The sequence below is a fragment of the Danio aesculapii genome, chromosome 15 (genome assembly GCF_903798145.1).
Source record: "Danio aesculapii chromosome 15, fDanAes4.1, whole genome shotgun sequence".
Taxonomy (NCBI): Eukaryota; Metazoa; Chordata; class Actinopteri; order Cypriniformes; family Danionidae; genus Danio; species Danio aesculapii.
The window spans coordinates 47343543-47358998 of NC_079449.1; the positions used below are offsets into that span (position 1 = coordinate 47343543).

The 15456-nt window shown below is 36.4% G+C and overlaps 1 protein-coding gene across 1 annotated transcript; it reads left to right on the forward strand.

The window, feature by feature from the left end:
• The first annotated feature begins 1135 nt into the window (after positions 1-1135).
• On the forward strand, positions 1136-14613 carry rnf169 (ring finger protein 169). Its single transcript, XM_056473415.1, has 6 exons — positions 1136-1514; positions 4367-4440; positions 5467-5553; positions 7233-7339; positions 9003-9105; positions 10369-14613. Exons 1-6 carry the CDS (start codon positions 1148-1150, stop codon positions 11530-11532), a joined length of 1902 nt encoding a protein of 633 aa, XP_056329390.1. The 5' UTR covers positions 1136-1147; the 3' UTR covers positions 11533-14613.
• Positions 14614-15456: the final 843 nt, after the last annotated feature.

The following is a 15456-nucleotide window of genomic DNA, read 5'->3' on the forward strand; positions in this document are numbered from 1 at the left end:
CCACAGAGTTAAGGGATGAGAAAAATATCCATCTGTAAACATCTTTTATATTTTAAATGAACAAAACAAGCAAGCGTTATGGGTGTGACGAAAAAAGTTAGCGAGTTTACTGTATACAACATACTTTGTAGAAATTCTGTGAATGAAACTGCACAGCACAAAAGAAACAATGCTAATCAACAGGATAAGAGTTGGCTCTCTAGTGAACAAATATGATTGATTTTATTTTATTTGGCATTTTTTGCATTTATGAGGAATACAATGTCGAAAAGTAGGGATTGAAGCCATGCATATTTGTTTATGTATATAAAACAGATAAATTCTTTAGATTTATGTGCAGATTCTGAGTAATAACAAATAATTTCTTTTAAATTAAAAGATAGGAGGATAGCAAAGGTAAGAGGAGTGTTTAAATAATGATACAGGTCGAACCAAAATGTCTGAACAAATTCCCACATACAAAATAAATGTATTAAAGTTTCATCATCCTTACCACAAGATGTACAACTACTCGGAATGTCAACATAACTGGAAACAAATGAGTAAGCCGGATATACTTTATGCAATATTTTAAAGTAAATTTCTTGCGTTTTATTAGAAAGAAAGTATTTATGAGGCAACAACCAAGCTTTTCTTCAGACTATATTATTAATTAATGCAGCCTAATGAAATTTATCTCGCGGAACAATACGATTTCTTTGCTGAAGAATTAGATGAATATGTTTATTATTACTTTTTTTTATCATGAATGTCAATGCTGTCCAGCAATAATGCTGCTTTCTTCATATTTTTTTGTATTATATTGTATATGACTTTTGAACAGATGCATTAAACTTGTAGGGATAGCTCTAAGAACAGTTTTATATTCTTTGAAAGGAATAGGAAAGTCATGAAGTCATAAAGCGTTCATAGGACAGTAAGTTACCAAAATTATCAAATAAAAAATAAATAACTTTAGCCTCTATCAAACCAATTGCCATAAAAAAGAGATTTATTTCGCACAGTTATGTCCACATTATTCCACAAGATACTTTTATGAGGTGAGAGAAGCTGTGAAGGTAACAATTAATGTTTACTTGAGTCGCTCCACCGCTGCACGTGACGTCATGGCCGGGCGGGGCTTGTTTTCAAACCCAGGCACATACCAATGAAGATGGCGGCGGTGGGGTCCGCCAAATCCACTGGACCGGGGCAGAGAAGCAAAAGCAGGCCCGGCGCGCTCTCCACTCCACTGTCTCTAGAGGAGGCCCGGTGCCCGGTGTGCTCGGAGATACTCCTGGAGCCGGTCACGATGCCGTGCGGCCACTCGGTGTGCCTGCATTGTTTCCAGCGGACGGTGAAGTTGATCAGCCTGTGCTGTCCGCTGTGCCGGCTGCGAGTGTCCAGCTGGGCCCGTAAACAGTCCCGGGAGAAGAGCCTGGTCAACGCCGAACTGTGGGAGCTCGTCCGGCTTAGCCACCCGGAGCGGTGCAGGCGAAGGATGGAGCAGCGGGACGGAGAGATCCCGGACGGGGGTCAGTGCCGAGACTTCTGACGTGTTACATAAGCCCGAGTTTGAAATTATTATGTACGACAAATCGCAGCATGTCATAACAGACAGTTTACCAAACTCAGCCACCTTTATGTGCCAGTAACTTGTTTATTAGTTACTTATTTTCAGTGTCTGTACTCGACGGACTACCAACGAAACGGCTAGAAAAGTACATTTTAATGTTTTAAAACTGGAAATTCGAAAGAAAACAGCGGTGTTTTGTTGGGGGGCGTTCACGGATGACGCGTTTGCGCGGTGTGTGTGTGTGTGTGTGTGAGTGTGTGTTTGTTTTGCTCTGTGTTCAAATGTACAGTAACGTTAACGTCGCGTCACAAGCGTTGTGTTCTCAAGTTAGATAAAAATATATTTAGGGTCTTGATGTATTCTGTTGGCCTTTAAAGGCGAAAGATTTTAGTAGTCATTTTACCAAACGAGTGAAAATAAACAGCTGAAGTACTGTACGCACGGTGTCTTTGCTAATTTGAACTGTTCAGGGTTCAGTCTGTTTTCAATCGTAAGCGCGTTATGATACTGTAGAACCGAGTTAAAAATGTTGGCAGATTAAATAATTAAGACGTATAAAGTATTATATATAAATATTTATTTATTTAAAAATTGCTTGTTTTAAAATGAAACAAAAATGCTTCCAACCCACACCTTGAAATCTTTACAAAAGGCTTAATCTACAGTACCAGTGCTATGTATACTGTAGTACAGTTTATTATGAACTTATTTTCTGTACCTGCACTTGACAGCGTACTAACGAATCGGTTAGGAAAGTACATTTTTAATGTTTGAAAACTGGAAATTCGAAAAAAAACTGCAGTTTTGTTGGGGGTAGGCATGGGCCGGTATAAGATTCTGACCATATGATGACCTTAGATAAAAAAAATCACGGTTTCACAGTATCCTGGGATTGTGCTCACTAAATAAGTTCTTTTTAAATGTCTGGATAAAAAAATCTATATATATTTTCCCCCTTTGAAAATACTTTTTTGAAAGAGTTATAATATTTTGGAGCAGTAAACATGACAGTCTAAATAATTTAAATGAATTATTGGCTTCTGCTGTCTTCATTAGTTTCCAAAACACAGATATCATTACAATTTAAAACAGCATCTTTGGATATTTTTTCTGCTGAAGATGCTGTGGTCCTAAACAACAACAAATGTAAATAAAAAAAATCTTACACATACCTTAGAAATGGTATTACGTAAAATTTTGGCGGTTTACAACCTTGACTTTTCCAAACCGCGGTATACCTTGAAAACAGTTATCGTCACATGCCTAGTTGGGGGGCGTTCACAGATTACTCGTTTGCTCTGCTTATGTTTTGCTTTATTTGGTCAGTGTACAAATGTACAGTAATGGGGTATATGCACACAGACTTTTAATTTTAGTAAGCCAGCTCTAGGGCTTCCGGTTAATTATCATCCCATATAAAATCGCAGCGTTTAAAAAAAAACAATCAGCGATCTTCACTGCCTGGCAGAGATTCGATATAAAGTGGGTATCAGACCAAACAAGAAGCACTGTATTACATTATATTTTTCCATACCATGTCTTTAAAATATGGAAATTAATTTTACCCAAGTATTTTCAATGGAATGAAATAACAACGCCTGTGTTTAAACGTTCTTTCGTCTCTTTAACGCTTTAAAAACCAAATGGATGCTCAAGTCTATTGAACTGATTATATTTGAATGACATTATAACATCGATGCTGTAAAAGGAACCTTATGAAATGCTTATGAAAAACCTTGTGAAAATCATCACAAAAAGCTTTCACCGGAAGTTCATCATTGGCTGAAAAACACTCGCTGTGCATACAGCCCATTGAGTCACAGTTGGTTTTATTTTCACACATTTGTTTATTTTCGAACAGCGACAACTTGTGACACGTCCCTATATTGTTTATCACGCTACTCTGAATATTTGGTCTGAAACCGCGAGCAATTATAACTTTCAAAACAACATTCGCACTACTTAATTGCTAATGTGTGAACAATGTTGTACTTTGAGAGTCATTGGCTGCTACTATGATTTCCCTATTTCAATTTTTCAAATAATACTTTTCTAAAATTATATTATTAAGGAGCAAGTCTAAATTTGTGACTCTAAAAACAACTTTATCATAATTGTACTGTAACGTTGGTGTCGCATCACTAGTGTTGCGTTTTTTAAGTTGGACAAACATATTTTGGGTGTTCAACGCTGTATTCTGTTGGCTGCTAAAGGTGAAAGATTTTAGTAGTAATTTGATCAAAACAAGGTAAAATAAACTGTTAAAGGATGTATGGTGTGTGTTTGCTAATTTGAACTTTTCAGGCTGTTTTCAAACTTAAACATTTTATGGATACACTGTAGAACTGTGTCAAATCTTGCCTGATGAAATCATTTAGACTTTAAGTATTTATATATATATATATATATATATATATATATATATATATATATATATATATATATATATATATATATATATATATATATATATATATATATATATATATATATATTAAACTGCTTGTTTTAAAATTATACAAAAATGCTTCCTACCCACACTTTGCAAACTTTACAAAATCATTAGCAATACAGTCCCCGTGTATTTATTCAGCAGTACAGTATCTTGCTGGCTGTTAGTGTGATTATTACCGGTTGCTTGAATGAGTGGTGACTTGCCCAGGCATGTGTGTGTATGTCCAGTGGGAGGAGACAGTGAGAGAACTGAGGTTGCAGAGAGCATCATATGGGTCAATCATGCTATTTGGTAGTGTGTGAATGGGTCATTTTGGTCATCTTGGGTGAAAAAAAACATTTGTTTTTATTTCGTAGAAATCTTTCGTGCGCCTGATCCCGTTCATAAGGCTGGAGAAATGCGTCAAGAGTACGAGAAGCAAAAGATGAAGGTAAGTTAGAGACACTGCTGAGTCAATCGTTACACTTGTTTACATGTAGGCATCTGTTGGTATACATTTTTTTTGTTACAGTAACATCACATTTGACTTCCACAAAGATTGCTTTAACTTGTATAATGACCCAAAAATACTTTGTGTATATTGCTTTAGCGTATATACATGTTTCAGAGTAAATAAATGGATTAAACTAATTAAATTGAAAAGGATGATTGAGTACAATAAGCAGCACATTAGAGTATCTAGTTAATGCATGAGAATCAACATTGAGAAATAGCTATATTATAGTTATATGTTAAAAATAAACAATTTATTAACATATTTATAATAACAATGTATAAGTTAGCTATATTTAATAATGATCGGCCTTTGATTTTTATGTGTTAAGCATTAACTAAGAAATTAACATCTGTTGATGTTTTCCAAAACAACTAATTAAAGAGTTAAAAGTTCAGAAATATCAATATGTCAACATATTTCTTGAAGTTATGCATGTGACCAAAAACACAACATATTTTGTAGAAATGCTGTGAATTGCAAAACTTAAAAGGATGAGAGTTGGCTCACTTCAGGAAAAAAGTATTTTATTTCACATTTGTGCATTTATGAGAAAAGCTTTGTTATGAATGTGACATCTATCCTTTACAAATGTGACGGATGTTACATTGGCACTTGTGTGACTTTGGTAAATCAAATAAATTGTAGTATTTTACAGTAGTGTAAAACACAAGCCTACACAAACAACAATTTTACTCTTTTTGTATTAATATTTTAACCGTAATTGCGATGATTGTAATTTTATCCTGCCGTATGTCACTATCAATTTGTTGTCCAAAGACAATTTTTCAATCAGGTGGACGATAAAGTAAAACAAACACAATACATTTTTTTCATGGCAAGGTAGACTTTGCAAGCAATCCCTTGTTTCTCACTTATTTTGATATTTTATCTTCTCAAATGTTATTCGAATCATTAAAGTAAGTATTTTTAATTGATGTGCTTTCTATATATTTTTTTCAGAGTGGACGCAGTGAAGAAACTGATGAAAGAAAGAAAAAAATGCATATGAAAGAAGAGTGTGTGCTGCTGAAACATTGTCAATATCCTGTACGTTCTTCATCCTATCATTGTTTGGGTTTAAATAAGCACAAGGTTTATATACTAAACCTGCGTGTTCATTGAAGCATTTTTTTTCTCAAGCTGGGCATTGGTTTTCTGTTGTCAACGGTTGAATGCATCGTGTTTAGAGCGCCTGCAGCATAGTAAGGTGCTGAGTGGGCACTTTGCATTCAGCAAAGTTTTTTCAACACCCATCAGTGACTACATTTACATGGACATCAGTAATCTAAATGTTTGCCTTAATCTGAATAAGAAAATAATATGATTAAGGTGTTTACATTAGTTGCTTTTTGAATGTACCTTTCAGGTTCCAGGTTTACATGTTATAGTACATAGTGCAATTAACGTCGTTGCATCCCCACGCTATCCAATGTTTCCTCTGGAGTTTCATGTAATTTCGGGTGTTTAATTTGAAAATTTTTCGACTTTAACAGCAGTTCGGCAGTTTCACTTTCATTCAGGAACGTTTCGTTCATGTCCCCATCACAAACTGAGGTATTGAATGCAAGTATGAAGTCAGGACTGGTGGAAAAGTTTTTAATCAAATTTAATACCACACACTGAAAAAACCTACGCATTTCGCAATGCATGTGTCTATGGTCCTGTACTGACTAGGTAGGTGCAGAATATAGTGTCAAACAGCCGCCATGTGTATGGCATATCCTATAGCAAAATGTGGCAAAAGGTCCTACCTGACGGTATTAGTTTGATTAAACATTACCCCTATTTTACCCCTTTTACAAGATGTAAGATAAGCCTTTGGTGTCTCCAGAATGTGTCTGTAAAGTTTCAGCTCAAAATACCCATCAGATAACTTATTATAGCCTCCGGAATCTGCCCATTTTGGTGTCTGAGTACAACGTAGCTGTTTTTGTAGCCTGTGGCTTTAAATGCAAATGAGCTGCTTCTCCCCGCCCACCGTTCCCAAGTGTGTGTCTGCTTCTCATGCCTTAAATCAGATAAAAGGCAGTCAGTGATAGAAACAGACACAGATGAAGCTGAAATAAGGTCATTAGTCAAAAATAACCAGTAGGGATGCACATAATAATTGATTAACCGAAAGGGTGCATTTTTAATCAATTAATGGTATCAGTTAAATGATTAAAAAAATATATTATTTTAGATATTTTTTGTAGCTTGGCTGCATAAGGGGGCGGATCACAGCGAATGTGCTTTTTGCGTTGAGAGGGGCATCTTTTGAATGGTTTACTAACGGCCGGGAGTGTTTTGTGCGCTGTTTATGCGCCCTGCACGCCGCGCGCTCAGTTGAAACAAAAGTCAACCTGAGTGAAAAAAGCATGTCACGTCAGTCGCGTTTTTTTCATTCTTCAATCAAGTAAAAGCAGAGGCAGGGTTTCTGATGAGGTGACAGCAGCGTTTGTGTTGTCAAGATGACTACAGAGACTTTTAAAGATGGAGGACAGACTACTGGTTGCTGTTTCCAGTTATCCGGAGCTGTCTGACCTGTTGTGAAAATTGTGAATATCACAATTTTATTTAATATATAAAATAAATAAAAAGCACAGCACACACTTGTTTTCGTGTTAACAAAAATCGGAAAAGTACATTTGGTGTGATCGGCCGTCTTGATTTTATGAACTGTTAAATTCAGCTTCTTCTATTCATTTCTCTTTTGATCATTTCTCACTGAATTCACTGTGTTACAGTTTTGTGGAGTGTCCGACTCTGAGAATGAAGAGCCGGTAGGAAAGAGGACCAGACACGTTTCAGCATTTGTACGAAAAACAAGATGCTCCCCTGCCTTCAATAGAGGGTAATAGTCTTGTATTAATTACTACAAAGAAAAAGAAAACTCTTTCATGTACATTACACATATACAAATGACAAAATAACTCGTTTATCTATTTTTGCTGATTGATATCAAAGAGTTTTCTTAAAGGGGTAGTTCACTCACAAATGAAAAGTTCTCAATTTTCTCACACTCAAGTATGTGTTTCTAAACTTGTGAATTGTGAATGAATTTCTTCTGTTGAACACAAAACATGATGCATTGTTCAGAATAAATGAGTACACCCCTCACAGATCTAGCTTTTAAATAATGTTTTCTATAGGATGCATTACAATAATATGTACGTGCATATTTAAGGCAGTGTCGAAGCCAAAAAGCCAAAACTTAAGATCACAGTCCAAAAATGATTACACCCAAATTAATATTTTTGGTAAAAATGCTTTTCTTACTTAGAGTTTTGGTCTTGTTTATAGTCCAATTATCAAAAGAATTCAACTGAAAAGCATTTTCTAAATGAGCAAAACATATTGTCTGCTTTCAGTCAAAATTAAGTAAGTTTTTCCTTAAAACAAAATAATCTGCCAATGGTTTAAGCGGAAAATCAATATCTCTGCTTCAATATTTCATAGAGACATTTGCACTTTTCGCTGATTGTAGCAGTAGCTATGTTTCCATCCACATATTTTTATGCACATTTTTCCTATGCGCATAAAGAAACGGTTGATGGAAACACCAGGATGCGCGTAAATTTTGAAAATGCGCATAAAAAAGGGTATGCGCATAACTGGGTAGGATAAACTTTTTATTCCATAAGAAAAGATGCGCATAAACTGCAATGGAAACATGTTTACCGCACAAATTTAAGTATGCGCATTAAAAAAGGTCATGTGATGTTGTTGTAAGAGATCATGTGATGATGAAAATGTGCGTAAATGGACAAATCAGCAGGCTAGGCACACTGTAAAGCATCTGAACTGTTGTTTTGGTCATTCTAAAACGCCTTACCGTTTAAGTGCTAGTGTTATTATATTATTAATGACCTCCAGAATTAAGAGCGCCTGTGCTCCGCGTCTGACACCTTCAAACGCCACCACATGTTCACTGCATGTCAGGATTGCCTATTGAGGTGCAAGTCATTTATTAGATGAAGAAAAGATTGACGCAGCTTCTCCTACCGCAGTAAATTCTGTTTTTACTGTTGATATTTGGCACCAGTTAATCAGGAAGTGACGATTTTGTTCGCTTTGACTCGTGGATGGAAACACTGCTTTATTCGCACGTCTTTAATACGATAATCCAGTTTTGCGCATAAAGTTCATTCACATTTTTAGATGGAAACATAGCTAATGACTAGCTATGTGCTAATTAACTATGTGCTATTGCTACATGAACATTTCATTACCATTTTTAGAAAAATATTTTAATATGAAGCTCATGCTTTGCTTTTAGCTTTGGAAGATATAGAAAATGCCAACAAAAGAATATATCATTTTACACACTGCAAAACATGCCTTAAAGTAATGGAGTCTTCAAAACAAATATCATCCTCTGATTGACAGTATTTCAACCAAACAGTTGTGCCATGTAAAGAAAAGCTTTGGTTGTTCCGATTAATAATAATCATTTTCCGATTGTAAGGTGTTACATGGCAGATAAACATCAGTACTGTCGCTGTGTTTTATTACAGTTGTCTTCATAGCAGTGCTGCTCAGAGGAGCAGGAGTTGTACAGATTCTGAAGATGGAAGAGGAAAAAGCAGAGGTCACACAACTCAGGCTGTTCCTGATAAGGTATGATATCTCGCCTGTTGCCTGAATAAGTACATAAATTGTTTGGCTTAAATCAGTCATGTTGAGGTTTCCAGATTTAGTTGGTGAATGTTAAATGTTTTAGGAAGTACAGCTATGTAGTAGCATTCTGCAGACATGGGAAATGTGCATTTGGCTTTAAGGTAGGGCTGTATGATTAATCAAAGTTGATCTTCATGTGCATTTTAAAGGTGCAATAGATACAAAATGCTAACAATAGCCTGGTAGCACTGAAAGCCTACATACCACTATGGAAAAAACCTAAATCTAGGCCTCCTGAACACATATCACGTAACTTTCAACAGAAAAAAAAATATTAGTAATTACAATACCAAACTTAGGTGCGTAATAGTTTTGTAATGTAATGCATTTTGTGTGGTAGCATTGTGTAGGGTTGTACAGTGTGCTATTTCAGATATGTGGTTGTGTATATTGTGCTACAATGAAAATCAGCAAAAAGTATTTGATAATACAATACTAAACCTAAAAAAGAAGGTAAGTTGTTGATGTTTGCTGCTATTTTTTGTTTGATGCATGTCTATGAACGCACTGATGATGTAATCCTTTCTGCGCCAACGATGTGTGCAAAGGTATGCAATTATATTTTGAACGCAATGTTTGGACTGAACGATTTGATTGGACAAACTTTTCTTGGTCCTACACATTCCACACAATACTAAAATACATATACATACATTTGGACCAGTATGTGAAGAGACTTCCAACCTGCCCAATAAAAATTGTTTCTGAAGACAATCACCTATTGCAGGGTTGTCAAATTCAGTTTCTGGTGGGCCTCAGGCCTACGCAGTTTAGTTTCAACCCTGCTTCAACACACTCTGGTTGCACTCGCACTATGCTATCTGAATCGTACCCATACGTGTTTCCCATTTTTTTTTGATTAGTGCGAGTACTCCAAATCGGGCCTAGGCATGGTTCAGTTGGCTGGCCCTGGCCCGGGTGGAAAAGGTGTGCCAAAGCGTGGTTCAGTTGGTACAATTGTAGTGTGAGTGCAAAGCACGCCTGAGCTTGAAACTGAAGACGCGACGTAACTTTTAAGGGAATGTTTCATATGGATTTATTAATCATTCTTACTTTTTAATGAACGCAAACTGTCGTAGTTTATTAGATGCAAACCCCTCACTGTACACCAGCTGCACCTTCAGCAAAACGTCTAATAGTGCAGCACGATGACTTTAATGATACTGTCTGTGATATTACTTTACCACTTTTTCTTTTCTCTAGGCTAACATCGCTCATAGTTACAACGCTGGAATCCTCCTCTCCTCTGAGAACAGCCGGTCCTTCTCAGCCCCTGTGCTCAGTCTAGATAAGAGACACCTATGGCGGGGCATCCACACCTCATCTGCCACCCTTGTGCTTCAGACAAAACCAGAGAGGTCCATTAGCCCCGAGAGCAACGACAGCATATCGGAAGAACTCAACCATTTCAAGCCTATCGTCTGCTCACCGTGCACTCCGCCCAAAAGGTTACCCGATGGACGGCTCTTGGAACCAATGATCGTGAAGTCAACCCCCAGGAACTTGACCCGCGCTTTGCACAAGTCCACAAGCTACGAGGCTAGTCCGACTATCTTGCAGAAGTGGAAGCAGATTGAAGTTGATCGTCAATGCATCAAAGTGACCTCAAAAGGTACGGTTACAAGTCCAGTTACAGAGGATCTGAGCGTTAAACTGAGTCCCGTCCAAGAACGGGACTGTCAACCCTGCAGCTGTTCTGTATCCAAGGACCGATTGCAGGATCTTCAGTGCATTTGTGGTTCAAGTGCAAATAAGTCAAGGAGTCGAAAGGATAAGCCCATACTCTATAATAAACGACGGCTTATATTTGATCAATATAACAAAGTGGAAGAAAAAACGCAAGTTGCAGCTCAGATCAAAACAATTGGAGATACTTCAACCCCTGAAGCAAGTAAGGAACTCTGTGAACTGTCAGAAATGTGTCCACCAATGCTTGACTGTAAGGCTGGACATTGCAATCAAGGTACTGTAGACCCGGATCATAATATAATGACGAATGAGCCTACCATAATGAGCTGTGCACTTAACAGACCTACCTCAAGAAGGGGCAAAAAGAGAAGCCAGAAAACCAAACACATGGAGGAAACTCTACAGACGAAAATATCCCGGACAGACAGCTGCAATGCCTGTGACAGACTTAATGATCTGATTGTCCAGAGAATGAGTCAGGAAAAGGAGGACAGAGAATTGGCTCTAAAGCTTCAAAGACAGTTTGACAGAGAGTGTAAAAAAGTGGACCGACATAAAACAAGTCGGAACAAATATGAACTCCGGTCCTGGGGTTCAAAAGATGGGATAGTTGGATACAACACACGCAGATCAGGGAGAATCTCCAAACGAAATGAGCACTTTAACTATACCTGTTAAAGGGACCTACGGTTATGGTCATATTTTATTGTAGTGTTTCGTCACAGTCATGAGTATTTTCTTTGTTTGGGCACTACAGAGGCTTTCTAACGTCTGTATAAGTATTGCAAGACAAGGTATTTACTTTTTTGACTTGTCATTTAGTAGATGGGCTTCATCCAAAGCAACTTTCGTCAATCAAGTCCACCTAGAGCAACCCAGGGTTAAGTGCCTTTACTTTAAGGCACAGTGGTTATAGGGCAGGATTGAGCAAGTTTCCCAATCACATGGATCTGGACTAAAAGCTGCAGTGTTTCGTTTCCAGCTCGGTAACTGTTTATCAGGCTTCGACTACTCAAAAAGAAAGGAACTATGTTATTTGGGAAGTACAGAACTATATACGCCATAAGAAATCTGTAAGTCAAGCCAGGACATAGTACTTACAATCTTCCTGCTCATCACAATCACTTTTTATTTTGGATGTTTTAAATTTATCATAGGACAATTGTTACAAAACATTTTGAACGGATGTTTTTAATTGTGACATAAGCCTTCGTTTGCTTGTTTCTTCATTTCTTGTTTCCAGTCCTTGGGATGTATTCTTGATTTACCCATCGATCAATCCGTTTTCTTTCTTTTTATTTGACGAAATTTGTGGGAGAAGAGTAATATTGTAGCCTTAGGCCAGAAAACCACTCTACACAAGTACAAGGATGCAAATGCTAGGTCAACAGTTTGCAAGAAAACAGTCTCATAGGTAAACTGATTCCTGCATTCTTGTTGTACCATGGCGGAAGTAAACCTCAGTAGTGATAGGATTGCCTTTAAATCTTTGTGCCATTAATCAGAATTGTATTATTTATTTACGTTTTACTTAGCAGTAAATGTGTTTAACATTTAAAGATTTGATTCAATCAAACTGAACATTGTTATTAATCACTCACCCTCATATTGGTCCAAACCTCTGATACCTTTGTTCGAGACACAAATTGAGGTATTTTAGATGGAATCAGAACTCCCTCATCCTCCATATTCAGCAATAGTCACAAGACTATAAAATATACCAAAAACATCCTCAAAACAGACCTTTCAGTGGTTCAAACAGAATATTATAAGCTATGAGAATCCTGCGCACATGAATAAAAATAGCTTTATTCAGCCATTTTCAGTGTAGAGCACATATACATGAGAGCGATTTGCACTGTATACGTATTAATATTTTTGATGTGCGCACAAAAGGAATACCGTAGCTTCTTTCATAGACTGATTAATCCACTGAAGGCATATAGTTTATTTCGAGGATGATTTTCTTCTGGACTTTGAACAAGCTGGGATTGTTGATGTCTATGGAGGATGAAGGAGCTCTCCGATTTCATGTAAAATATCTTTATTTGTATTCCGAACTTCAGACAAACAGGTCTCAGGAGACGGACATATGGGTGAGTAGTTAATTGCCATCATTTTAATTTCTAGAATCGACCCTTTCAAGATAAACCTTAATGAACAATATTGCGACACGCAGGATTCACTTCACTGTACTTCTCATTTATTTCGATATTATCTGCAAGCAGAGATAATTTAACGATGTCAAAGCAATTATTTGATTGGTTTACGAGGTAACTGTTATGCTTTGCATCACTATTTGTTGCTGTATTTACTAAATGGGTGCAGGAAAAGAAAATACCCAAGACGGTAATAAGTAGTTCACCAGGGAAACAGAGAACTTGTACATGATGGTTAATGCTAATGACTGCTATATCGCCCCTTGTGGCATTGACATTGAATTTTATGTATTGCATCATGTGAATGAATTTTTTTAATAGCAGGTATTTGCGTTCACTAGTTTGTGTATAGTATGTTTGGGGCCTAACTGTACATGTTTTACATTGTTAATTCAATTGCTATAGAGTTTTGAATGACAACTCTAAGAGATGTTAGGCAACAATATTAACGTAGTTGAGATTTCTGATGAAATCGGCTTTATTTGTCGTTTTATTTAAACTCTCCAACCTTAATCTAAATAAATTAGCATAAATCTGATTCAAATTTGATAGGCAAACAAACATATTTAGAGACTTCTGTAAAAGATTTGCATGTAACGCCACTAGAGAAAACCTAGCATGCTTCATTTGGCAACAAGATTCTAAAGATATCGTTTTTATTTTTCTGTCATTGTATTTTCAGAGTATATGTCAAATTTAGATTGATGTTGACTTAATTGTAAGACACTACTCTTAAGGGCTACTTCATTTCAGGACTTTGTTTACTAGAGAGATCTATTTTGCGACTTGCGTTTGCCAAGAAAGCTTTAATCATCTTATATTTGCTGAAAAAAAATAATACCCAGTTGGACCACGTGTTTATGTGCATGCATTTAATTTCGCCGCCTTTTACCTTGATCCTATTCGTTCTTTTATTACAGATTATTACATCCTGTAAATTTCTTGGTAATGTGCCAACAATTTCCTGTAGGTAATTTAAGTTTTACACAACTCTGTAGGTTACAGGACGTACTATTGGACACGATGAAAGATTTTTATGCATTACTGTACTATTTTGGAAATCCGACTCGGCTGTATTGATACTGATGCAAAGACGATATCGCAGATTGTTTCTGACCGGCTTTCAAAGCACTTGGATTGTCTTCCATTGTTGAAAGGTATTGCTGGATTTAAAATATGTTTGAATTCAGTGGAGATGTAAAGCACACATTATATTTATTATATTGTTAAAACTATTTTCATGTTTCATGTTTTTAAAATTTTGCCTTTTTCAAATTCACGTCACCAGAACACTGAGCATTTCTAGCTGATGTGACAGGAATTAAATGTAGCATCCATAAATAAGAGTACTTTTTGCGTTTGTAATGAATATTTAAAGATTTGTTTTCGACACATCTCATTAGATGCTCAGGAGAGTAACAGTTTCAGTCATTAAGCATATATGCCTTGCTTTCTAATGACGGACATTTACTCTATCATCGACTTTTGTATTGATTTAATTGCCAGTCTTTCTTTCCATCTCTGTCATGTTTACCTTGAAGGAATTATCTGAAGAAAAACAAGATGAAAACAATTAATAAACGATTATGACATCTAACTACAGGAGTTTCCCTTTATTTAAAAACTTTAACAAATGAACTTGCGTGTGTGTATATAGTATTGCAAATAAATATGTTAAATGTACGTGAGCGGGAAAGCTGTCAACAGGTGTACAGACTTGCTCATGTTTGCGAAAAGCATTGTGGGACACATGATTTATGCCTATTTCAGGGTTTCCACGGACCATTAACTTCCAAACGGGCCGAAACTTGCAAAGTGACAGCCTAATTCACACATACTAACAGAATAAATGATTGACTCTAGGACTACAAAACTACATGTAACACGGAAACAAGCTCCTAAGGAATGCAAGCGGAAGTTTGATGACGACAAGATTTGCGACTTTCAAATCAGTAAGTTAAAATTAAAATTTACGATTGGTAAAGTTGTAGTAATACTGCAAACAATTTAATAATTATCAACAGCTGAGGGCATATTTTATTTGCAAAAACACCATATAAGTTTTGCTTTATGTCTTAACGCCGTTGTATGACGTCAGAGCTTATGTCTAATCAAAAGCGCGTCCCAGGCATTACAGCCCGCCCTCCAGCCGGTAGCTTGTAGCTAGAAGGGATACAGCTGCGGTCGTAAGTTAACGATAATTATTTATAATGTTTATTAATACCCAATAATTGTATTTTACTAACGTCTACCACAACCCTCAAATTATTGTAAAAACTGTAATTATTTTGATAATTATGTATTAAATTACCCATTAAGTTGTATTATTATAACGTCTACCCAAACATTCACAGTAATGTAAAAGGAGTAATTATAACGAGAATTATTTATATTATTTATTAAATTACCCAATGAATTGTATTTTATTAACGTCTACCCCTAC